Genomic DNA, 26,198 nt, shown 5'->3' on the forward strand with positions numbered 1-26,198 from the left:
TCCCCACCGCTCTGGGAGGTGGGTCGTGGTGAGGCCCTGTAGATCACAGTCTCGGAATAGTTTCTAAGGAGCCAGAGGGCAAAAAAAAAAAAAAAAAAAAAAAAAAGGACTTTCCGCCTTCCCACGTTGGATTAAAAATACCCACTTTTCCAGCGTGGTGGAACTTTCCGGGGCAGGTGGGCTGTGAGGCGCTGGAAAGCGACTCTAGCCATGGCGTGTGGCCCTCCTGCTTCTCTCTGGGGCTTAGGTTTCGGCTGGTTCTCAGGGCTGGTTCTCTCCCAGGAGAGGAGGAGCCCACAGGCCCCGGCCACACACTGTTCCCAGGCCGGTGGTTAAATATTAACACCCCTCCGTGCCACGAAGCCGGGGTCACTGGCGGTTCAGGCCTCACAGGGAGCACGGCTTCAGGGGCTCCTGGGGGTCAGGAGGGAGAAGGTGACCTTCTGCGTCTTCTGTCCTCCTGCCGCTGCTTTCGTCGGTAGCAGCGGGAGAAGGTGAAGCGAGGCCACATCTGCATCTCAGCTGGGCTGCGCCCCTGTGCGCTTGCAGGGGTGGGCACGTTGTCCACACCCACGAACGGGGGCTGAGAGCCGGGCCAGCGCCCCCTCCCCGGTTCGTAATGCGGATCGGGCCGAGCGGGGAAGTAGGGTTGCCCCGCGGAGATCTGGCTTCTTCCAGAAATGGAAACAACGTGCCAGGGGCTCCTCGGGGGGCTCAGTGGGTTAAGCGTCTGACTCTTGGTTTCGGCTCAGGTCAGGGTCTCTCGGTTCGCGGGTTCGAGCCCCGCGTCGGGCTCTTCACTGGCGTCGCGGAGCCTTCTCGGGATCCTCTCTCTCCCCCTCTCCCTGTCCCTCCCCCCCTAAAAAATCAAAAAGTAAACCTGAGCACGTATTTAGAAGATACAGAACGGGCCAGCTGAATTGGGACAGCGTCGATGAACACGCGAGGAGGGGAGCCATTTGGGGGAGAGTTGTAGCCGAGACACGGTGGGTGGGCGTGGGAACCTGAGCGTACTATTAGCATGATGGCTCTTTGCTCCGTGTTTTAGGCCTACGTTGGCTCTACCCGCGTCACGCGACACGGCTTTATTGAGAGAGAAATCGCATTCTGTACGACTCACCCTTGTGAAGCCTACCGTTCGGTGGTCTTTAGTCTGTTCAGAGGTCTGCGGCCGTTACCACTGTTCCACGTGTTCATAAGCCCAAAAGGAAAGTCCGTACCCACCAGCACCCCCCGCCCCCCCACCCGGCCCCCTCCCCCACCCGGCCCCCTCCCAGCCACCGCTCGTCTTCCCGATTCTCTGTAAACTTGCCTCTCTGGACAGCTCACGTAAACGGAATCCCCCCGCGTGTGGTCGCGTGGCCGCCTTCCTTTACCCGGCAGGATGATTTCAGAGTTCGCCCATCGTACCAGCCGGTTCTTTATTCTGTCTTACCGCCAAGTCATTTTCCGTGGCGTGGATTTACGACACTTTGTTTATCCACGTAGCAGTTGATGGGTATTTGAGTTGTTCACACTCTTTGGGGCCACATTACAAATAATGCTGCCGTGAACCTCGGCGTGTCGGGTTTTGTGTGGGTCTGTGTGCGCGTTTCACGTCCCCACGAGCGGTGTGGGAGCGCTCTGGTTACCGCGTATCCTTGCCAACACGCGTTACCGTCTGTGTTTTTGGTTTTAGCCGTCCTAGCGGGCGTGAGGGGCTGTCTTACTGTGGTTCTGCGTCGCATTTCCCTAGTGGCTGGCGATGTTTTCTTCCTTCCGCGTGCTCCCCGGCCATTGGTATGTCTTTGTAGAGCTGCCGTTGACATGGGCCTTGTCCGTCGTTGGAGTCCGTGGCGGACGAGCTTTCCCCACCTTGTCCTGTGCCATTGTCTTGACCCATTTGTATAAGCAGGAATTGTCCATTGATAGTTTGTCAATTTTGGTCAAGGTAGTGCCAAACCATTTGGGGTTTGGGGGTGAGAAAGGCTATTTATTCCTGTTTCAATTCTTTTTTTTTTTTCTTTTGAGAGATCACGGGTGGGGGGGGCACACTTGTGCAAGTCAGGGAGGGGGCAGAGGGAGGAAGAGAGAGAGAGAGAGAGAGAGAGAGAGAGAGAGAGAGAGAGAATCTCAGGCACGTTCCATGCCCAGCACAGAGCCCGATGAGGGGCTCGATCCCACAACCCTGGCATCATGACCTGGGCTGAAACCAAGAGTCAGACACTCACCCGACTAAGCCACCCAGACGCCCCACGTGTTCCAATTCTCAATGCATTTACTTCGGCTCGAATTCTCTGTTTGTTTTTTTCCGCCATCTTTAGCATTTTGTATTTCTCCGGAAACATACGTGCTACGCATTCTGTTTTATAGGACCTCTTTGCTCGGTACCCTATTTCCCCCTTGTCAAGCAGTGTTGATTTGCGTGGTCCTTAGAAGCCACTCCATGGGACTTGTACGCGCCGTAAGGTTTTACTAACGTCTCTTAGTAAGTAGATGGTTTGCGGTTTTTCTGTAATGCGGCGTGACTGCTCTTGGGATCCTCTCTCCGGGAGGGACGGCCTCCCCACGACACAGCGGCTGAATCGGCAGAGTCCTATTTTGCTCAGAAATCCAGGCAGGGCTCAGCTGGGAGGTTCTCGTATCTTCCGTAGGGTCTGCTGTGGTCACTGATGAAGCTGGCAGCTTGGCTGGGCCAGGGACACCCAAGGTGGCGCCTTGTCTGGGGGCTGGCTTGGCTTCTCTCTCTCTCTCTCTCTCTCTCTCTCTCTTTCTTTTCCAGACCCTCTTCCCCCATGGCTTCTGCCCCCTTGCACGTGGTCTCTCTTTCCAGCACAGCAGCCAGATTTCTTGATCCAGTGGCGAGCTTCCCAGAGAGCAAACCCAGAGCTGCTGAGCCCCTTACATTTTAGTCCCCAGCCTAGCCGGGCCTCGCTTCCCCTGGGTCCCACCGGTCACAGCAAGTGGCAAAGTCGGCCCAGACCTCAGAGGCGGAGAACAGACCCCACTGACTTATGGGGGAGCTTCATGTGGGGGCAGCAGTGGGAGGAGTTGCCAGTGGCCCTATTTGCAGAAAACCTACGACTGGAAACATCCTAATACAGTTGCCTGATGCACTTTGGGGTCCAAATGAACATTCTTTGAATGGATACGTGGTCTGTTGACTTGTGGCTCTTGGGAAGTCACGGAACATCTGGGGCCAAGGCAGGTTGAGTTCCGCGGTCTCGCAGGGAACCGGCCCCTGCGTGGCTCACGTCAGCACAGGGAGGCCCCGCGGAGCCTCGAGAGTCTGGTGCTGAGCTGGTCTTCACTTGGGTCTCCCCGTCGCCGAAGAAGGTCGCGTCATCCCCATTTGACAGAGGAGGAGACTGAGGCCCCGGGATCGGCTGGCTGGACCTACTCTCCTCCCTTCCCCACCACCCAGACCTCATTACCCGTCTAGTATTTTCTCTGCTCCGCTGCTGTGCTGTGATGGGAACCTGTGTGAACGCGGCATCCGACCACCTCCCGTGTCTCTTGTCCTCTGGTGAGAGGGTGATTTAAGGACGTCCCAGGGCTCGTGTGCTCAAGTTCCGGGGGTCAGACTTCCGATGCTGTGCCCGGTCCTGTCGCTTACCAGGTCACTCGGATGGACAGTTGGCTTCGCCTGTCTGGAGCTCACCCTCCTCATCTGTAAAATGGGAACACCGCTCTTACCGTCGGGAGCCCCAGAGAACTGACGGGAGGAAAGCACCGGGGCGGGGGCGGGGGGGTGGCCTTCACCCTGAGCCTTTTCGGCCTCTGCTCACGCCTGGGCTGGCTCCAGGAGGCCAGCGTGTTCAGGGTAAATGCCACGTCACCGAGGGCTTCTCCGGTTCCTCCTCTGCGTGAGAGCCGCTGTGCTCTGATAAGACGCTCGAGGTGCCGGCTGGAAATGGCCAGTCGCCCACCTTTCCCTCCAGACTTGGTTGCAGAGCGACCTCTCCGTTGCTTCGTCCGGGCCCGCCTCGTGCCCGGACCGTCGGGGCAGAAGCAAAGCCCGTGTCCGCGTCCCGCTCTCCCCGCCTCGCCAAGGCTCTCCTGCCCCAGTGCCTTCGAAGACGACTCTGCCCCTGCCAAGCAGGCCTGGAACAGACTGCAGCCCGTGGCTTGGGGGCGGGGAGTCGGTGCGTTCCCGCTGATTCACGGATGAGTCAACGCTCCCTGAACATCTGGCGCGGGGTGTCACGGCCTGTAAGAAGAACGTTCAGTATCGTTTGGCAAGGCGTTCACCGTTCGAAGGCCTGATTCTGTGGCCCTAAGTGACTCCTCGTGGTGTTTTCCTGTCCGTGAGGGCCTCTCCGGATATCTGGTCGCGTTTTCTTGCAAACAGCGGCGTCCAGCAGAGTCACCCCCGCCCCAGGTTTGCGACTTCCGTGCTGTGGTGTGGACGCCTCCCGCGAGGGCCCCGGGAGCCTGTGGGAGCAGGGGAGCTGTGTTGGCGCGGAGCGGTGTTTCTTCTCTGACTGTGGCTCGTTGGGAGCAGCTGACTGGTTCCCTGACGGTGTTGGCAGCGATGCATGGCCAGCGGAGCCATCGAGGCACACGGGGAGCGAAGCCGGCGGGAAACTCTCCTTTGTAAGCTGGCGATCTGCCTGGAACATCCCCCAAAGCAGTTCTGAGTCTGCCTGTAACGGGGCGCCGGGCAGAGGTGGAAGTAAAGCGGTCAGGAAAGACTGTCTCGTCGTTTTTGTTCAGTTCAGACGTGACAGTCAAAGCTAGGGTCTTCAGAAAGACTTCGGGGCTCCAAAAAGCCGTCCCTGGGGCGCCTGGGTGGCTCGGTCGGCTGGGCGCTGACTTGTGCTCAGGTCACGATCTCGCGCTCCGTGAGTTCAAGCCCCGCGTCGGGCTCCGTGCTGCCAGCTCGGAGCCCGGAGCCGGCTTCCGATTCTGTGTTGCGTCTCTCTCTCTGCCCCTCCCCTGCTCGCGCTCTGTCTCTCGCTCTGTCTCGAAAAGAAATAAAGATTTTCAAAAATTTTAAATTGCTTAAAAAGGACAAATACAGATAAAATGAAAAGCTGTCCTTGCTTCCATAATCTCTCTGCGTCAGCGAGGGGACTGAGATCCCCGGGGACTTCCGAGTGGCTGGCCCCATTTCTGTCTTCTGGTCCGGATGATGCTGTCACTGTGGAGCGCCCAGCCCTCCCATGGCCAAGGGCTGGGCACCAACTCGACTAAGACAACAGGGTTCTCTGCTCTCAGACTTTGGGATGGGGTGATGCATAGAGAGAACTAGAACTCAAGTTCCTGCCTTCGACAGCTGGGCCGGATGAGACAGCCCTGCACCCTCACACCTGCCTTGGCTCGTGCTGCTTCCCCATCCCTGTGTAGGCTTTTCTGAGTGACCTGTTCACCTCCCCATACGTTTCCAGTGGGTTCTGCGATAAAGGAAATTGAAACACCGGCTAAAGTCACTGATCTAGTTTCTGCGTGCCTTCTCACGACTCTCGTATACATTAAGGGGCTTGGTACATGTCTAATGCGTTACGGCACGCAGCAGAGGTAGAATTCGGCCGACCTCACAAACGTGGAGTCTCCGGGCCACACAGAAGAGGGATGACAGGACATGTGTCCCTCATCTAAGGTGGGGGGACGTCTGCTCCTCGGTGCCAGCCGATGGCTTAATGGCTTGTATTACAATGAGTTTGGTTTGCCAGAGGTTCTGAAATGAGGACAATCACACCCGAGCAACGGCAGCGTCCAGATGAACCGCGTGCGTCCCTGGTTGCAAGCTTTGACTGGCAGGTAGTCTGGTTGGATTTCGATCCCACCTTGACCGTGTTTCAGCACACAGTGACCCCTGCAATCCCAGGCAAACAGCTTTGCCTTTCTGAGCCTCAGTTTTGAGATCTGCACAATGGCACAGGTAATTTTATCCACCTCATAGAGTTGTTGTAAGGATTCAGTGCTGATAGGATGCTGGTCAGGCATTTCAACCCAGAGTCTGGCACATGGTAAGTGCTTAATAAACAGTCACTCCATCTCAGGCCTTTATGTGTGAGCAGAGAAAATTCGCCTTAATTCCCAGGAAAATTAGATCACTCCGGGTTTGATGCAGATTGTCGATGCCCCAGGGCAGGGGCTGGTTAGGGTGTTGTTCACCGTTGTACCCCAGTGTCTGGCACAGTGTGGGGGTTCAAATTTTTTAACTGATTGTTGAAGGACTCAAAATGTTGAAACTTTCAATTCTTACGAGTAAAAGTGTGCAGAATGTTATGAGACGTTGTATACTACAATTCTATTAACAATGAATGTAAAAATTCACCCATCCATCCATCCATCCAACCATTCATTCATTCATCCATCTATCTATCCATCCACCCACAATCCACCTATCCATCATCCACCCATCTATCCATCCATCCATCCATCCATCCCGTATATCCCTCCCTCCCTCCCTCCATCCATCCCACCATCTATCTGTCCATCCATCCAGTCATCCATCCATCCATCCAACCATTCATTCATCCATCCAACCATCCATCCATCCATCCATCCATCCACCCACCCACCCATCCATCCATCCATCTGTCCATCCACCCACCCATCCACCCATCCATCCATCCATCCATCCATCCATCCACCCATCCACCCATCTACCCATCCATCCACCCATCTATCCATCCATCCATCCGTCCGTCCGTCCATCCGTCCATCCATCCATCCATCCATCCATCCACCCATCCACCCATCCACCCATCCATCCATCCACCCACCCATCCATCCATCCGTCCGTCCATCCATCCATCCATCCACCCATCCATCCATCCGCCCGTCCGTCCGTCCATCCATCCATCCATCCACCCATCCACCCATCCACCCATCCACCCATCCATCTATCCTCCATCCACTACAACATCAGTTGTAGTTTTGACCATTTTGCTACTGCAAAATGTGAGAAAGAGAGGATTAAAGGGTTATCTCTATTAATGCCCATCTAGGCGTCCACCACCTCATACGTGGTGGGCTTAGGAGGAAGTTGCACGGCATGCAAATGAGGAGTGTGTGTACCGGTGCTCGGTTGCCTGAGCTCACACCCCAACTCCTGGCTAAATGACCTGGGGCAAGTCATGGTTTTACCATAATCATGGCGATGATAATATCCCTACACCTTAGAGTCGTGAGAATTGAATGAGGTAATATGTGTATTCCAGGCCATGCCTGGCAAATGGTGAGTAATCCAAAAAATGTGAGCTTCTATTCCCTGAGAGTTCAGGCAACACAGAGGCTGCAAATGCCTGCCTTCCTGTACTGTCTCCCATTGGGATCCCCCCTAACAAGTGTGAAGGGTGAGCTCGCCTTGGAGCAGCGCCCTGTCCCCTGCGTGTATTCTCTGTGCCCCTTCTACACTCCCTTTTTCCATCACAGCTACTAAGGGGTCTTCAGCCCTGGATCTTGCTCTGATGTACCCGCTTCTGGGGGCCCGGTGGACCTCCTCCCACCTCCCCTACTCCCCATGGTCCTTCTGTCCAACGGTGGCTGGCTGGTGACAGGGCTGACCGAGCCATGACCTGCCATGCCTCGTGTCTCTCCTCCTCTTTTGTAGGGAGTCAGACCTGTTCCTGCTGGACAGCCGCACGCTCTGGGCCTCGGAGGAGGGCTGGCTGGTGTTCGACATCACGGCCACCAGCAACCACTGGGTGGTCAACCCGCGGCACAATCTGGGCCTGCAGCTCTGCGTGGAGACCTTGGACGGTAGGTGTCCCGTCACCACCCCTCTGGTTCCGACACAGCCTGTGCTCCTGGACTCACGTAGGAGCTCAGCAAGTTCATGCTTGTTCCCATCCAGGGAGGGCTCGCTCCTCTGACCCCCACCAAGCAGTGCTCGCTCTCCGCGTTTTGATCCCAAGCAAGAGTAGCACCTGCCCCTTTGCAGGAGACGATGACACCGTTGGCCACACCGGGTTGGGCGAGGCCTCATTGTGCAGAGCAAGGTCCCCGCACCAGCGGGCTGGACATCCTCGCGGAAACACAGACTCTGGCCCGTCCCAGGCCTGCACTGTTAAAACCGGCACTTAAAAAAAATTTTTTTTTTTTACATTTATTTATTTTTGATAGAGACAGAGCACAAGTGGGGGAGGGGCAGAGAGAGAGGGCGACACAGAGTCCAAAGCCGGCTCCAGGCTCCGAGCCGTCAGCACAGAGCCTGACCCGGGGCCCGAACTCACAAACCGCGAAATCATGACCTGAGCCGAAGTCGGACGCTCGACCGACTGAGCCACCCAGGCGCCCCTAGAACCGGCACTTTAACTGGAGCCCCAGGTGATGCCTGAGCGCACATAACTGTGTGAGACGCGCTGACGCAGGCACCCCGACCGGGGACATGGGACATCCTGGGTGTCCCGTGCATGGCAGGTTGTTGAACCGTGTCCCTGGCTTCTACCCACTAGAGGCCGGTCTGCCCAGAATGTCTCCAGCTGTTACCGAATGTTCCCTGAAGAGCCACATTGCCCGTGGCTAAGGACCTCAGCCCTGGTGCAAGGCAGGAAGCCCCTTCCGGGAGACCCCGAATGTGGTTCTGAGCCCCCAGGACTTGGAGACTCCGCTGTTGGCTGCGTTCCCCGGTGCTTTCCGCGCCCCGCCTTAGATCCACCGTCTTTGACGAGGGCGGACGGAAGGCGAGTGGGAGCCAGGGTGGGGTTAGCTGCGCCCATTTCTTCCCCCGAAATGTGTTTCTTATTAAGTTGGGGGGCGGCTCTGGGGTCGGTAGCTTCTTCCTTACGCCAGCTTTAAGGAAAAAAAAAAAACACACACCCAAACGAAGAACACATTTCTTTCAGAGTGGATAATACTTGCCAGTGGCTCCAAATTCAAGTCACAGATGGGTGCACCCGTGTGGACTTGCCCCGTGACCTCCACCTCCAGCGCCAGTGCTGTTCCCCTGGTAGTGGACATCTTTTCAGAGGTGCCCTCTGGGGATTTACACCATCGCACGTACATTCTGTGTTCCTTTTATTTATCTGTTTTCCCCTGCGGGCAGTACCATAGTCTAGACAGCGTGGGCCGCCTGGCTTTTTTTTCACCTGGCGACTCACCGTGAAGGTTGGGCCTTTTCAGCCGTTCAAGAGCTTCCCTGTTCGTGTGAAGGCTGTTGTGGGTTTGTGTACGTGTGGAGCGTTTGTAGCTCTTCTGCTCGCTCGCCGTGTGACTTTGGGCAGCCTCCCTGACCTTTCCCAGCCTCCTCATCCCCAACGCCCAGGGCTCCGGGGTGGTTCTGAGATTACGTGAGTTAATACAGAAGGGGTTTTAAAATAGCGCCCCAACGGGGCGCGGGGGGCAGCTCGGAGAGTCCGACTGTGGATCTCGGCTCAGGTCACGATCTCGTTGTTGGGGAGATCGAGCCTCGCGTCGGGCTCTGCGTGGACAGGTACGTGCCTGCCTGGGATTCTCTCCCTCCCTCTCTCCCTCCGCCCCTCACCTTCTCTCTCTCTCTCTGTCTCTAAAACAGACTAAAAACAAAGTTTTAACGATTAAAAAAGGGGTGCCTGGGTGGCTCAGTCGGTTAAGCGTCCTCGTCCGCTTGAGTGAGTGTAGCCCTGGGATAAATTCCTGAAAGGGACGCTGTCCGTGCTTTGGATCAATACACCCCCCCCCCCCAATAAGCAATGCACGAGGGCAGCCGTTCCCCCTTCTTTGACAGGACACGTTTCCAAACTTGCCCATCTTTGCGGATCAGGTAGGTGACAAATGGGACCCTGTAGGTTTGCTTTGCTTTTCTCTCTCACGTTTGAGGCTCCGCCCTTCCTCCTGTGCGTGGCCTGCAGTTTTCCTCCGCGTGCCATCCGTTCATACCCTCTGGTAGAGCGTTGGTCTTTTTCTTTGTATTCTACGGACAGCTGGCCCTTTGTGCTTGGAGCTGCAAATTCTTTTGCCCGTTTTTAGTTTTTCTTTTTACTGTGGTTAATGCCAGGTTTTACCCAATGGATTTCGGTGATGCGCCCAGTTTGTATCTCCTTTTCGTTTACGCCTCCTGGGCTCCTGGGCTTGGCCACTTTTCTTTCCCATCGGAGGCCACCGCTTTGGCCTCGGGCTGCCTTCTCTGCCTGAGATTTGCCTAAGACCAGGTACCATGTGGGACGGGCCGCAGAGTTTAGGGCCACGCTTGTCTTGTTTCCAGTGGTTTTCTTTCTCCTGGTGGAGCCCTCCCCCTCCCTCCCCTTCTCCTTTCCCTTTCCATGACACTTAAGGTCGGGCGGGGGGGGGGCGGTTCCTAGAAGAGCTGAAGTTTTCCATTGCTACATTTCGAGTTGGCAAGCTATATGTCTGATGGACCAAATTCAGCTTGCAGCCTGTTTTCCTGTGGCCTGCGAGCTAAGAATAGTCCTCACATTTTTAAATGGGCAAGATATCAAAAAAGAAAGACTATTTCATGACATGTAAACTTCTATGAAATTCACATTTTGGTGGCCATAAAGTTTTATTAGTACACAGCCACACTTACTGATTTACATGTTGTCTAGGCCTCCTTTTGTGCTATCACAGCAGCGTCGAGTAGTTATGACAGAGACTCTGGTCCACAAAGCTGAAAAATACTTACTATTTTCCGATGATTATTTACAGACAAAATGTGCAATCCCTGTTGTATGCCAGAACTTCTCAAACTGTGTTCTGTGAAGTGTTCACGGATGTTCCGGGGTAAAGGAAAGCATTTATGATCAGTGAAGCGTGAGAAATGCTAGGTTGGAGACACTCAGCAGGTTTCTCTGCAGGACTTATCAGAACCTTTATTTTGCGAATGTCCATTGGGAGTTTCCTGATGAGGAATATAGTGTAGAGGAATTCCAAATGTATTTGGCAATAGAGTCATGCAACTCTGCTTTTTACTTACAAGCTTTTGAGGAGCAGATTGGGGGGGGGGGTGAGGTTAAAAAATGAGGCTAAGGTAGGCTTGATCCCTTTCCCTGGACTTGTGGATCCTGGCTAGACCTTCCAACTTGACCTTAAGGGGTCCTGTGCTTCTCTGCCCTGCTGGCTCGAGGCAGCCCAAGTTTGGTTTTTCTCTTAAGGGACAACCAACCCCGTTCCCTTTAGTTTTTGCCACTGTCTTTCTCCCCCAAAGTCTGGGGCTTTGTACGCTTATTTCCTCCAGCTTCTGCTCCCCCCTAGCGTGAAGGGGAGGCTTGGCATCCACCGAGATGGCACAGCCTGCTGGTTAAAGCTTGGGCTCAGGAGGCCAGACTCCCCGGGTTCAAATCCCACCTCGGCCGTGTGCAGCCATGTGAGCCAGGGTGAGTCACTTAATGTCCCTCCTCTGGAAAGTGGGGTTAATAATAGTTTCCACCGTCCAGGGTGGTGGTGAAGGATCAGATGAGCTCATGCAAGTGAAGGGCTCAATTGCTCAGCTTGAGGCAGCAGCCGAGCACAGAGCGCTGTCTGCCGTGGTCCCTCGTAAGTCCCGCCACGGGGCCTCGAGGCAGATGCCGCCGCCGTTCAGCTCCTCATGGCACAGGGGAGGACGCCGAGGCCCCTGAGGGTGTGCGGCTCCCTCTTCTGGCGTCCACCTGGGAACTCCTCTCCGTCTATGGGTCGGGGTGTAGCCTAGTGGTCATAAGCTGCTGCCCAGAGTCAGGGCGAGGAGCAGAAGCTGTACCCCTGACTCCGGGCCCGTCTCCTCCCCGCCCGTCCCCTCCCACGCCGGGCACCGGTTGCTGGGCGGGGATGCCGCCCCCCGGGGACTTGGCTGGTCCGTCCAGGCACTGTACCTGCCACGGAGGCAAGTTTGGCCTGGCTGCCTGGGTCAGGGCAGGACCAGCCACTCAGCCCACCGGGGAGGAGCCGAGGTATGCCGTGGCCAGTGGGGGCTGTGAATTTGGGGATCTTCTCGGGGATGAGACGAGAGGCAGGTGAGCCCGGCGGTTCTGAAACCACGGGCTCCTGGCTCTGCCGCCCCCCCCGCCCCACACCGGGGCCTGGCCCAGGGCTGGCACGCTGGCCAAGCCGTGCCCTGTGTCCCATTGCGGGGTACCCGCCGGTAAGATGGCACCCAGGCCGAGCGCCCCGTTTGGGTTTCGGGTCTCACCCGCTTTGTGTTAAACGTCTGTACAGGTGCGACAGACGGGAGCCTGCCGGGGCGTCCGTGCGATCTGGGCTCCGTCTGCTGGCACCCCGCTGCTGTGTCGCCTGCAGAAGCAGCCGGGCCCCTGCCCCCGCGGCTCCTGCTGAGCAGCGCAAAGTCCAGTCCGTGAGCATCACCGCCTCCTGCGGCCCCCGGGGCAAGCCGAGTTCCAGGCGTCTCCGGCCCTCGGGGAGGGGAGGGGAGGGGGCACCGAGCCAGGTACAGCATCTCGCCCTGGTCCAGACCCTAGCAGCATCTTGCAGCCCGCCGGGCGGCTGCCGGAACAGGGAGCCCGGGCCCTGTCGGGGGCCTCAGTTTCCACGCCCGTACAATGGGCGTGATGCCAGCAGTGCTGGTGAGGTCGCCTCCATCCTGGTGAGGCACAGACGTCACAGGTCTCCTCTGAGAAGCTTGGTGCTTGGTGTGGGGTGAGCCTCCCGCTCGCGGGGTCTCCGGATCCCTCCCGGGACCACCCAGGAAGTTGGCGTCCGGTCCCTGTCCCTGCAGCCGCGCCTTCCCGTGGGTGCCCCCGGGGGCGGCACGGCTGGGGCCCGTGCGGGGGAGAAGCTCGTAAACGCTCCGGGCACCTGTGGCTCATCAGGAGCCGACTGGGGAGCGTCGTCTCGTCCGAGGGCAGGACGCCGAGGGAAGGAGGGCCGGCGTCTCCCGATCTCTCCCTTCGTCCAGAAGGCAGGAGGAGCGGCGGCCGCCCCCAAGCCACCCGGGCTGCGCTCCCCACTCCTGGGGCGGGTGGGAGAGGAGCCGAGCAACCCCCGACGGAGGGGTTCCGACGCGTTCCGGTGCCACCCGAGTGGAGGGCTGGCCCGCTGACCGGGGGGCCGTCCCTGCCGTGCCAGGCGGGCCGAACCCTCGCCGTGGGCCAGGCGGCCGGTGCGGGGCTCCCGCGCCGAGCAGAAGCGGGACCGGCCGGCGGCACCCCCGCGGACTCGGGAGCCGACGGCCCCAGTCCCTGCTCCTGGGGCAGCTGGTTCAGCCTCTCGATGCCTCGTCCTTTCGTCCGTTCCACGGGCGCGGTGATGGCCGGGAGGAAGACCTGAATGGATTTGCGGTAAAATGCTGAGTCCTGGGCCCGGCACCCTGGCCAACCGCACGTGTGCTCGAGATCGCCGTCGCTGTGCTCGCTGCTCGCGGGGGCCCGCCCGGGTGGCTGTCAGCAGGGGAGCAGGGGAGGAAACCGAGGCCCAGCAGGTGGGGTAACTTGCCAGAAGGCGCCCAGTTCCCTGGGCAGACCGGGGGCTCCGCCGCGGGTTCCCAGTCCGGCGCCCCCGACCTCGCTCTTTGCGGGACCGCGTCCGAGGAATGTGGTCAGCGGGGCCCAGGCCGGGGGAGGGTTGTGTGGTTCGGTGGGTGCCCGCCGGGTACACGGCCGGGCCGTCCGGACAGACAGCCCAGGACCGTACAGCCTCCCGGTCCCTCCTTGGGAATGAAGCTGTTTGAGAAGGAACCCGAAAGACCGTGGGCTTCCCACAGGACCAACAGAAGCGGCCAGGGCTGCATCTGACTTTCGTGGACTCCTTCTTCCATTAAAGAAAAAAAAAAAAACACCAAAAATTATGTTCTATGACCACGTTAGTATAAAGACGAATATAATCCTGGCCGGATTAAAAATGATCCCAAAAAGTTTTCTGCGATCCCAAAAAGTTTGTGTTTTGTCTTCCGATCTTAAGAGACATTAAAACATTTTCACGGGCCCCTAAAAGTACCGTGGGCCTGGGCACGGTGCCCTCGGACAGCTTGGCCCCGGGCCCTGCCCCCCGGCCGGAGAGCGACGCCGGGCTCTCCCTGCCCCGTCAGACCTGCTTGTTAGAACCAGCCTCCTGCAGCTAAGAGCCCCTCCGCCTGCACTGGGTACACGTTTCTTCACTCAACAAACATTTGATATGGCAGCGATTTGTTGTAGGCACCGGGCTACGGCCTGAAGGATTTTGCCGTCACCTCGCCCACATTCTTGTAGGAAGGCGGAAAGCGGAGAGACCGTTTGCTGAGGGTCAAGGTTGAGGCTGTGAAGACAAGTTCAGAGCCTCAGAGGTTCCCAGGAGTGCTTCTGGCTGCTTGCTCTCCAGATCGGGGCCCGTGGTTCTCCCAGGGCCGCCTTCCGTCTCCAAGCTGCCAGGAGACGATGGAGACATTGCTTTGGGCCAGAGATGCCTCTGTCCTTACAGACATGAAAACACCTGGTCCCTTGTTCCCAAGACAAGGACTTCAGCATTTGTCCTTCTTTATAGGGTCCTCCTCCTCCCCCTTGTAGAGAGAAGAAATCACTTGGAGGCCCAGGAGGGCAACGTCTAGAAGCCCTACCCTTCCAGTTCGAGAGGACGATGCGGTGGCCTCACTGGCCCGTCTCACACTTCTGGGGATCGCAAGGCATTTAAAGGATTGGGGGCGTATGCTGTCCCAAGTGCGATGCTCGGCTGGGACGGGACCAGGAGGTGAGCCGTTCGCCCAGGGCCGCTGGGGAGACAAAGCCCCAGAGAGCCAGGTTGGCGACTGGTCCCGCCCCCAGCGCAGCTGGCTCCAAGGTGCCTTCGCCCTTGGTGCTGCTTCACATCCCGTTTCTCCAGAGGCCGAGCGAGAGAAAACAGGAGGCCTTGATGACCCAGAGGCTGGGAGGGGTCCTTCCAGGGCTGGGTGGGCCGCAGGGGCCGGGACAACATTGGGTAATTGAGGCCAGGCCGATGTCACAAGCGTTAACTGCGTTCTCACTTGTCACTTGGGCCTTGGGCCATCGAGACAAGTGGCTGGAACCGGCGTTTTGCACAATCAACAAAGCGCATTCTTACGCCTCGGGCCTCCGCAGGGGAGCCCGTGGCTCTGGGCCTGGAAAACAAGGAAACCACAGGAAAACCAAGATGCTCCTTCTCTGTGATGAGGCTGTGCTCTCTCCTCTCCCGAGAGGCCCCCGTCTGTGCCCCGGGCCGGTTCTGGGGGGACGTCCTCTCTGCTCATGCCATCCCAGGACCTGCCGGCGGTGGCTGTCGCCCGCCCCCGTGCCTTGGCGAGCCCTCCCCTGCCGCTTGAGGCTCCGCGTGTCACCCACATCCGTGCCTGGGCAATCTTTCCTCCCTGCGTCTCCGTCCACCCGGACTCAGCGACGGTCTGATGATTAAGTTCACAGCTTGGAGCCCGCTTCCCCGCCCGTAAACGTGGGGTCAGGAGGCCGCTTGGAGGGGCACGGAAGGGGCTCAGCGCAGTGCCTGGCGCAGAGCAAAGGGGCCGGAAGGACGGTTTCTCGTCCCTCTTGTGAGCCACCAGCCGCAGAGAACCAACTCTGTCGGGAACGCGTCCATTGGCAGGTAATAGACAAAGTGTCGCATCTCGGGGGCAGGTATGGTCGCCTTTACGGTCGGGGTATGTGGAGGCAGGGTCGGTTAGAGCAGAGGTCAGCAAACTTTTAAGGACCTACAAAGTTCCTGTAAAGCACCGGGTAGCAATGGTTTTAGGCTTTGTGGGTCAGAGGTGCTCCGTCACAGGTCGTCCACTGTGCCATTAAAGCATCCAAACAGATGGTGAGTAGGCGGTAAACGGAGGGAGAGCAGGTCTAGAGAGCAGAGTTTCTCTACCTTGGCGGTATTTGGTTTTTTTTATTTTTTTAAGTGTTTATTTCTTAAAGCATTTTTTTAAATGTTTATTTTTGAGAGAGAGAAAGAGACAGAACGTGAGCGGGAGGGAGGGGCAGAGAGGGAGACACAGAATCTGAAGCAGGATTCAGGCCCCGAGCCGTCAGCACAGAGCCCGACGCGGGGCTCGAACCCACGAACTGCGAGATCGTGACCTGAGCCGAAGTCGGACGCTCCACCGATGGAGCCCCCCGGACGCCCCTCCACCTTGGCACTGTTGACATTTGTCGTCCTCTGTCGTGGGGTCATCCTGACTGGGGGCCGCTCTGCATCCTGACAGAAGTGGTGATCACGTGAGTCTTCTCACGGCTCCGTATACGAGAAAGGTCTATTTTACTACATGCTCACTTACCGGCCAAGCCCTCACCCTGGATCCATAACCTGCCCGTCAGGTGGACCAGATGTCCCCGCCATCCTGTTTGTTTTCCATCGGGAAAACCTTTCTCCCCTAGCTTGCGGGGCACCTCTTGGCGGATTCAAATACAGGACGCCCCATCAAATTTGAATTTCAGATCAAAACCCAACAATTACTCCGTGTGTGTCCCACGTGCTGCAAACATGGTCATTTATCTGAAATGCACATTTAACCAGGCATCCTGTATTTTCATTTGCAAAGTCTGGCAACCCTGGACTTGGGCAAATCCTCAGGTGTTGTTCCCCCCCCCCTTTTTTTTTTTTTAACCTATTAACTCTTAGCCACACTCTAGATCGTTTCCGACTTCCCTGAGGATACAGACCTTATGGTTAAAGTATTGGGTTTCTCTGCCCTCCCTGCCTAGACCAGGTATGTCCCCTACCTCCGTCCCTCTGCCTGGTGCATGTGGCCCGAGTCCGTATCTAGCGTGAGTCGCCCTGGACACTTAGAAACAATCAAAATGAGCATTTGTGCTTGTGTGTGCTGTAACTGTGACATCATACACTGAAATCGAATTCTTCCCCCAGCCCACCCACGTGTCCCGTCCTTCATTCGAGCCTTCCTTGGCCCTTTTGGGGGGACATTAAAATAGAAATACACTTTCCGCAGGTACATACCCACGTAGGTTGGCATATGCGTTAAATTTCCTCTCTCCCAGGTGTAATCACAGTAGATCTTGTTCTGTTCCTCCTCTACGGGGCCCCGCGGGAGCCTGGGCCTGTCTTGTTCCTGCTTATAACCCCCGGGGTGCAGAGCAGTGTGGGGCTTTGGCCCGCGCACTGTTAACACTTGTGAAAAGGTGAACGAGGGGCGCCTGAGTGAGTCGGTTAAGCGTCGGGCTCTTGATTTCAGCTCAGGTCACGATCTCCTGGTTTGTGGGATCGAGCCCCACGTCGGGTTCTGTGCTGACAGTGCGGAGCCTGCTTGGGATTCTCTCTCTTTCCCTCTCTCCCTGCCCCTCCCCTGCTTGCACTCTCTCTCTCTCTCTCTCTCTCTCTTAGATAAACTTAAAAAAAAAAGATGAATGGTTTAGATGGTTTAGGTGCCTGGTCGGTTAATTGTCTTGGGAAAACGCCACATTGTCTCTAGGATTCTGTAGCTAAAAACTGGACGGCAATGACTTCCGGTTGTATGTCCATCCAGGAGAACAGGTGCTTACTTTAGGGAAGGCGTGGGTAAAGCCGTGGCTCTCCACTGGGAATGTGGCCTCCCAGGGGACACTTAGCGATGTCTGGAGACAGCGTCTGTTGTCAGGACTCAGGGAGGGTGCTCCTCGGGCACGTCTGCCGTGCTGAGGTGCCCCCCCGCTGGCCTGAGTGCCTCCTGCCATCGTCTGTGTGAACGTGCTTTGGCCAGTGTCGAGCCCTGTCCTGTGCCGGGACAGTGAGTGGAGGGGACCACCCTGCCCTGAATTGCCGGGCTGGATGGAGGGCAGCACAATGTGTGTGGGGCCCAGAGAGGCCACCCAAGTGCGGGGGTCTAGAGGAGAGCACGGGGGGAAGGGGCTCCGTTCCAGATCACCATTCACCCCACATACCCCCCTGAGCGGGCCTCAGAGGTTTGGCCATGTCCCCCCTCTCCAGACCCTCTGTGGCCGCCATCGTACCTAGAATGTGATCCAGAGCCCCCGCCAGGGCCCCCAGTGACCCAGCCTCATCGTCGGGCCCCCTCCCTCCCTCCCTCTCTCTCTCCAGCCCCACTGGCCTCCTCCCTGTTCTTTTTTTAATTTAATTTTAAGTGTTTATTTACTTATTTATTTTGAGAGAGAGAGAACAAGTAAGTGGGAGAGGGGCAGAGCGAGAGAGGGAGAGAGAGAATCCCAAGCAGGCTCCACACGGCCAGCGCAGAACCCAGCGCGGGGCTCAAACTCACGAACCACGATACCACGACCTGAGCCGAAATCAAGAGTCGGACGCTTAGCTGACGGAGCCACCCAGGCGCCCCCGCCTCCTCCCTGTTCTTCAAACACACGTTTGTGTGTGTTCCTGTCTCCGGGACTTGGCATTTCCTGTTCCCTCTGCTGGGAACATTTCTCTCCCAGGACCCCTGTGACTGTGCAGCCTTCCCTGACCAGTCCCCCTCGTCCCTGTCCCTGCCCCTGCCCTAGACTGCTTCTCAGCCATCACCACCGTCCCTCAGCTCATCCCCCCCCACCCCCCGCCCCGGTGGGCCCCCAGGGGGTCGTTCTGGCCATTCTACGTGCACACCTAGCACAGGGCGGCCCACGGCAGGCGTGCCGTCGATAGTTGCCGAATGAACTAATGAGTCAGTAACAAGGTGGTTGTCGAAGCCTGGAACACATAACGCAAATGTCCACGGGCAGGAGAGGATGACGTAAAGGCCTTTCCAGATGTGAGGCTCCTCTGCGGCCACGAGGGATGAGGTCAGTGTGTTTCATCGATGTGGAAAGATGTCCACAGTGTATTGTGTAAAAACCAGGTTTATAGGAAACGGCAGTAACAGTACGATCCCAGTTATGAGGACCTGTGCACAAGCGTGACTGTGGACACACGTGCAGGCAGCTGAGACTAAACAGTCACGGGGGGTTTATTCATCTCGGTGGTTGGGGCGAGAAGCAAGCTTCAGGACCGGTTTGATCCAGTGGCTCAGGGATATCACCGGAGGTTCCGTGTCCGTGTCTCTACTCTTCCTTCCACCAGGGCGGTCCCACTCGAAAATGTCACCCACTTGTGGTCTCTAACTGGTGGCCATTTCTGGGGCTCCATCCACTCCTCCTGCCTCAGTCTTGTCCGGGGGCTTTCTGGAAAGGAAACTTCCAGGGTGCCTCCCCTCCGTTCGTTGGCTGAGTTGGGTCACGTGCCCGCCCCCGAGCCGGTCGCTGCAGCTGGAGGGCTAGTTGTTGCCTCGTAGGCCCACCCCTAAGGCACAGCTGCAGAAATGAGAATTGGGCCGGGTACCAGGGACAGGAGCCATGGCATCATCCCCATCTTACAGATGAGGAATTAGAGGCCCCCGCATGCAGCTTGACCTCCCTCGGCCCACACGGCGTGGTCGGTGGCAGCTGCGGGTTTAAACCCCCCCGAAGACCCGCTTCCTTCCCCTCTGCCCGTTTCGCAGCCGAGGCTGTGCTCCAACAGCTGTGAGGGCGAGCTCGACCCCCTCCCTGCAGACAACTGCTCACGGCGCTCGCGTTTACTGTATCTAGATCGGCATCAGCTTTTCAGGCGAGGCATTTTTATTTTGCCCCGAAAGCCTTCCAGGTGGGGGTGGGGGCAAGATGCAATTCCTAGGGGCTCAGCTTTAATGGTTTCTTTTATAGAATCGTTCGAATTATAAATGCATGAACTCGAGGAAACCCTGCTGAAGAATGCAGGAAAGCCGAACGTTTAAAGGGGTTAAGGTAAAATAGTGGTGGACGGGGGAAGTCTGCTCTTTTAAACGCCGGCTGTTAAAAAACCAAAGCGAACCCCCTGGTGCTGGTCTGGTCCCTGGGAGGCTGGGTTTCCTGACTTGGGCCCGTCTGGGGGGCTCCAGGTGAAGTTAATTCCAGATGTGGACGGGCCCGCGGCCTCCAGAAGCTCCGCTCCCACTCGCCTCTGGCTCCCCTCGCCTAACTCGGGGTGACGCATTCCTGTCGTGGGTACGCAGCCTGGGCTCAGATTCGGCCCGGCCCCTCCCCAGCCGGGTGGCCTTGGGCAGGTTATTCAGCCTCTCGGAGCTCTTCTCTCGCGAGTGAGATAGGCTTTCTTTGCCCCCTGTCTCTTGCTTTATTCTTCTTTGGAATACTTAACCACCAGGAGGCAGGACCTCAATCCCTACCGGCCAGTGGCCTGCTTGTTGCCGCAGCCGAAAGGTAGACCGATCCCGGCTCCCATCCTACTGCACCACCCATCAGCGGAGCACAGGACACCGAGATTATTCTGCCCGCCTTCTCCTCTCTGCCTCCAGGACCCCATATCCTCTGGGTGTCCCCCTTCCTCCTGCCCACACTTCTTCTAGATCCTTCTGACTGGGCACCCCTGTCCTCTCGGTGGTGGAGACAGGATGCCTGGGCTCAGCCCTCGTAACGCTTGTCCAGCTACACGCCCTCCCCAGGTGAGCTCCTCTCTGCCACCCGGACGGCCCCCCGACCTCTGCCCTGAGCCAGCGTTTCTCCAGCGCTTGGGGAACGCAAAGCTCTGCTCTGAGGAGCGTCTGGGTGTTGAGCGGCAGAGGCGGGACTTGAACCCGGGACGTCTGGCACCGGGCCAGAGCACGTTTGGCCCCAGGTCCGTCTCTGCCCCCGGACCAGGAGCCGCACCCAGGCTGGGATGCTGTGCTTCCCACGCTCCGGCTTCCCTCCCGCGTCAGGTGGGCGTTGCAGACAGCGGCCTCGAAACCACCTGCTTTCGCCCTCCACCCTCCCCTCCCTCCCCGGCTGATTCTCTCCCCCCCACCCCCACGCCCGCCTCAGTTTCCCCACCTCCATAAACGGCCCCTCCCTTCCTCCAGGTGCCCAGGCTCAGAGCAGGAAGGTCAGGGATGAGTCCCCACCTCCTCACACCCTCTCTGTCCGGTCCCTCCGCAAGTTCCGTCACTTGTGTCTTCTCACAGTCCCTCCAGGATCTGCTGGTTCCCAGCTTCGGAGGTACTCCCGTGATGCGACCGCTGGGCGAAACTGGGGAAGGAGCGCGGGGGGCACGTCCCTGTGCGTTTTCTTCTGCGACTTCTCCTGTGAATCTGTATAATTATTTCAAAACGAAACACGAAAAACGAATTCCAGAGATGGAGTTGAGAAACGGACCGTTGAGGAGCCCCCCGTCCCCTCTCCCTGCCACTGCCCCGGTAGCCTCCACCGGCGCCCCCACCCGGTCCCTCCAGGACACCCGGGCTGCTCTGTTACACGCAGCAGGTGGCCGTCTCGGGGTTGCCACTTCACGCCATCGCCTCGGTCTCCTGGGGCTACCGGGAGGCCCCAAACCGGGGGCCGCAAAACAGCAGGCCGCACCTTCCTAAAGCCTGGAGACCGCAGGCCCCGGGGCCGCACCCCTTCCGAGGCCTCGAGGAATGAGCCCTTGCTTGCCTGTCCCAGCTTCTGGGGGCCCCTGCTGTTCTTTCGTGTTCTCTGGCCTCCTTCCCTCCGGGTGTATGCACGTGGGTGTCTCTGTGTCTTCACGTGGCCTTTCTCTGAGGACACCCTCCAAGCCCATGTGACCTCACCTTAACTGATTGTGTCCGCAAAGGTGCTGTTTTCAGTGAGGTCACATCCTGAGGTTCTGCACGGACTTGAACTTGGTGGGGGCTGGTGGGGAGGGGACGCTGTTCGACTCGGTAAACAGAGTAAAGGTAAAGTGCTTGCTGTTGCCCACAGGACCCGACCTTACCTGTGCTCCTGAGAGTCCCCCACGATTCATCCCCCTGACCCCTCGTTCTTCCCTGCTTCCCCCCAGGCTGTGCTCCAGCCAGGCAGCCAGCGTCCTCACTGCTCGTTGAGAGAACCCTCCTCACTCCGTCCTCCCAAGCATTCGCCTTGGTAGTGCCCTCTGCCTGGAACGCCTGTCCCCAGACATCCACATGGCGCCCCCCTCCCCGTCACGCAGTCCTCCGCTCACACGGCCCCTCCGTGCCTAGGGTGGCAGTCACCAGGGCTGTGTGCAGCTGTCCCCGCCGTCCTCGGGCAAGCAGGCTTCTCCCACCTCTTGAGATAGGCGGATCGCATGACCAGCTTGGGCCAATGAAATGTAAATGCAACTTCCGCTAGCCTGAGACCTGCAAACCTCAGCCTGCCTGCCCCACCTGCCCGCACGCCCAGAGGGCAGGAGGTTTTCTCTGTGCGGTTCCCTGCTGTGTTCCAAGCTCCTGAACAGCATGGCACAGAGTAAATGCCGAATAAATACCCGCCGGGTGGACGGATAACGGATGCATGAATGAACCGTGAGGCGGGAAAGAAATCGTGTCCGGGCGGCCCCTCCCCGCTCACCGGCTCACCGTTTCTCCCATAATTGATCTTCTGTGCATTTGGCTGCTTCCGGTCTAGGGCAGAGCATCAACCCCAAGTTGGCGGGCCTGATCGGGAGGCACGGGCCCCAGAACAAGCAGCCCTTCATGGTGGCCTTCTTCAAGGCCACGGAGGTCCACCTTCGCAGCACCCGCTCCACGGGGGGCAAGCAACGCAGCCAGAATCGCTCCAAGACGCCCAAGAACCAGGAAGCCCTGCGGGTGACCAACGTCGCAGGTACGCCGGGCTGGGAGGGTTAATGCACAGCCCCTGAGGATCCCACAGGCCCCCGCAAGACCCCAGAATTCATCCTGTACTCAGCAAGTGACCCTCGAGCCAATGCCGCGGGAAGCAGACCCCACAAAATCCTGTGCTGCACAGATCCCACTGCTTTAACTGGATAAAGTAGTAAGTTCGTGTAGAAATGCACGTGGCAGCACATTCGTACATTCCGTTAGTATACAACGTATACTAGTGTGTTACGTTAGTATATGTTAGTATAACAAGATGCCGGTCACATAAATTTCCAAGTAGGGAGAATCATGGCCCCAAATAAATGAAAGCAAACTCTGAAAACATGCAGAGCAGGAGACGCCACCCCAACATCCCCAGGAAGGCCACCCCTTGGGAGAGGAAAGGAGGACAAACGGGGAGAGTTTGCTGTGTCTTTAATTGTATTTCTTAGGTGAAACAGATTTGAAACTCCTGGCTCGCTTTACTGCTTGTTCCACACGGGCGGCAGCGGGGCTGTTTTGAACGTTATTTGGGATACTTTGAATGTGTGTTTGAAGTGTCAGAAGTAAAGAAAAAAAGAGCATTAACTCTTTCAGTGCATTTTGGGGGGTACTTTAGGTTCATTGAAATGTTGCCTTGTGACGAGTAAACACAAACTGGAAATAAAGGGAACATGTTCACAGCAAGCAACTCAGAGATGAATAGCAATCCTGAAGGTAGTGAATTCCGCAACAGAAACTTCCAGGAGGTGCTACATTTATGTACGCTGTGCTTCTTGAGGCTCTGAGGCGGACGGCCTCCCGTTTTGAAGAGGGGGCGACAGTGGGGCTCAGAGAGGTTAAGTCACTGGTCTGGAAGTGCACAGTGCAAGTGTCCGCCCTGGGGTTTGAGCCTGTTGATTTTGCCGGGAGGCGTCTGCCTGCCCTTGATGAGCTTTGGTTCCTCCACAGTCCTGTTCAGTGTTTTCTGACAACTCACCAGGTGCCTGCTGAGCCCTGCCCGGGCCTGCCTTTGTGCCGGCGTCGGGGCTGGGCCGAGACATGGTCCCTTTCCCTACCGGCTGATCAAGCAGCAGGATGTTGATGGCATCTGGTGGCCTGGGGTCGCTGGGATGAGTTTTGGGGCTGGGCTGGCCTGGACCGGCCTCTTCAGCACGGTGGACGCCTGTGGCCTGCGTGCCCACACCCTGGCCCGTGCCACGTTCTCCTGCATAGCAGACGCTGCCTCTGTTAGGGAAAGATGCTTCTTGATTTTTTCCCCCAGAGCAAAAAGAAAATTGCAAGTAAATTAAGTTGGCCCGCAGACCACGTTCCCAATGGGCTGCAGAAATGACCCACCGCCTCCGAGGAGCCCAGCTTCTGCCCTGTCCCCCTCGCCTTGGCTGGGTGCGCTGCTCTCCAAGGGGTATCCCTTGGCTCCTCAGGAAACTATTTGCAGAATAATGCCCCCCCCCCGCCCCCGCCAGGCCTCCGATGTCCGTGTCCTTAATCACCAGAACTGGTGACTGTTTCCTTACATGGCCAACGGGACCAAGGCTGCCGATGGAATCCAGGTTGCTAATCAGCTGACCTTAGGATAGAGAAGCCTGGACGGTCCAGGTGGGCCCAGCGCCGTGCTGTCCTCACGTGGGTCCTTAAAGGGGGCACATCTCTCCCCGAGCGTGGTCAGAGGGGCGGCGAGGCGCGATGTCACTGGCTTTGAAGCTGGAGGCGGGGTGGGGCGCACGTCGCGAAGGCGGGCTTTTCGAAGCTGGAAGACACCAGGAAACAGAAGTCCCCCTGAGCCTCCAGGAGGAACGAGGCCCTGAATTCGGCCTGTGATGCACTTTCCGAGCTACAGAGCTAGAAGCTTATAAAGTGGTGCTGTTTTCAGCCGCCGTGTTTGTGCTGATTTGTTGAAGCAGCCACAGGAAACCCAGCCACCGTGTTTGCAGAGCGGTTGACTCAGCAGACAGATGTGCCGGAACACGTCCCCCCGAGGCCATCACGGAGCTCTGGGTGGGCTGCGGGGCAGGGCAGGGTCTGCAGCGGGGACCAGCCTGCCCGCCGCGTGGGGAGCTCTGAGCTGAGCTCATCGGCTCTGCCCGCCGCTGGGCCCGGAGCTGGCCCGAGAAGCATGCGGGGGGATCACGGGGGTGTTCAGAAATAGGGTGGTAAGCCGGCAGAGCGGCCCCGACCCCCAGATTGACCCCGTATTGTCATTAGCTTCTTTGGCCTCATGTAACCAGTTTTTAAGTGTCTGTTCGTTTTCCTTCTCGAAGAAGAAAGGAATGGTTGCTGTGCTTGGTAAAGCTTTCAGAGTCGGGTTTCCTGACCCCCCCAGGGGCCCCTGGATGGACTCCAGTGGCCCTGCAGACCATGTGCAGGGGATTTGCAGGGAGTCTTTTCTGGCAGTTGGATCCACCCTTTTTCAGGCTTCTCAAAAGGGTCTGTCATGCCCCCTAATTAAAATCCAGCAACCGGGGCGCCTGGGGGGCTCAGTCGGTTAAGCGGTTAAACATCCGCTCAGGTCATGATCTCGCGGTTTGTGAGTTCGAGCCCCGCGTCCGACCCTGTGCTGACAGCTCGGAGCCTGGAGCCTGCTTCGGATTCTGTCTCCCTCTCTCCCTGCCCCTCCCCTGCTCACATTCTGCCTCGCTCAAAAATAAATATCCAAGAACTGGATCCCTTCCTTTGCATTGGAAGCCTCCTCTATGCTGGCCCTGGGGACGGGGGTTCAGTGGGGAAAGCCCAGCCACCGTCCGTCCTCGGGATTTGGGCCAGGCTGGAGGTTGCTGCCGCTCCCAGGCACACTTACAGGCCTGAGAGGCAGGGGGTGGTGACTAGGGACGGATGCATTGGGGGAGGGGACTTCAGGAAAGACTGTCCCCCGAGAGCTCTGGGACCAGCAGGTGCCCTTGAGGCCTGGCTGGGTCGGCTGGACCAGGGTGACCCAGGGAGCGGGCACAGAGACTTCTGGCGGGAGGCGATAGGGCGCCTTCGAGGGGAGACATGGTGGCTGGGACCAGGGGACGGCGGGGCTGGCAAGGTGAGCCATATCAGGCTCTTGGGAGCCCCGTCTTGAGTTTGAACTTCATCCAAAGCAAATTTGGAAGCCTTGGCAGAGTTTTAAGCTACGGTGGGGGGCGGGGAGGGGCAGGGGTGATGAGACGATCATTCTGGCTGTTCTGGGAATGGTGAGGAGCAGGGTGGGGTGTCAGAGTAGGGACCCCCGTTAGATGTCTTTCCATATCAGCCAGGCAGGAAGCACGGGCAGATTCCTTGCCAGCCGACACGCAGGTGTGCCTCAGGAGGGAAGGAAGAGGGACCAGGCCTCAAAGTCTTAGAATCTGACACCCGGTTTCCCCCACTGCATCCTCCCCAAACACTCATCGGGTCTCCATTTACATAACCCACAGGACGGGGCTCTCACTACCTCACGTGGCACCTCTTCTAGCTTGCTTGCGGTCTGCCTCCTTCCCGGGGCTTTCTACTTCCTGGCCCTTTTTGAAGTTCGTCTAAACCCTTCCTGGACATTTAGTTTAAAAGCCATAGCAAGGCCTCCCCCCGCCCCGCCCCACCCCAACAGACTTGGTAAACCAGAATGGCTGAATGTGTGAGTACATTCATTCACACCTTTTGAAGTGCTTGGCCGCGTGTGCTGGGCTGGGAATCCTGCTCTAGGGCCCTCCAAGCTGAATTCTCTCTCATACGCAGCCCTTCATGTGCCGGGGGGGCGGGGGGGGGCACATGCTCCAGCCTGCTGTCCGCCACGGAGCTTTCTCTCCTGCAGGCTCATCCCCCCCATTCCCCCCTACATACACCCTAGAGCCTTCTACTGCTCGTGGACGGTGTGGTTGGGGATGGAGAGCCTGGGCCCCTGGCCTCCCTTCGACTGTCTTCTCCCCACCCCCCTGGTAATTAGGCAGCTCCACCAGATGAC

At 57.9% G+C, this 26,198-nt stretch overlaps 1 protein-coding gene across 1 annotated transcript in view; it reads left to right on the forward strand.

The window, feature by feature from the left end:
• Window positions 1–26,198, forward strand: part of BMP7 (bone morphogenetic protein 7) — an 89,589-nt gene that overhangs the window by 50,936 nt on the left and 12,455 nt on the right. The window contains exons 3-4 of the mRNA XM_042980100.1: window positions 7,544–7,692; window positions 22,083–22,280. Of these exons, the coding sequence (XP_042836034.1) occupies window positions 7,544–7,692; window positions 22,083–22,280 (347 nt within the window). The remainder of the gene's footprint in view (window positions 1–7,543; window positions 7,693–22,082; window positions 22,281–26,198) is intronic.

Source organism: Panthera tigris, chromosome A3 (assembly GCF_018350195.1).
Source record: "Panthera tigris isolate Pti1 chromosome A3, P.tigris_Pti1_mat1.1, whole genome shotgun sequence".
Classification (NCBI taxonomy): Eukaryota; Metazoa; Chordata; class Mammalia; order Carnivora; family Felidae; genus Panthera; species Panthera tigris.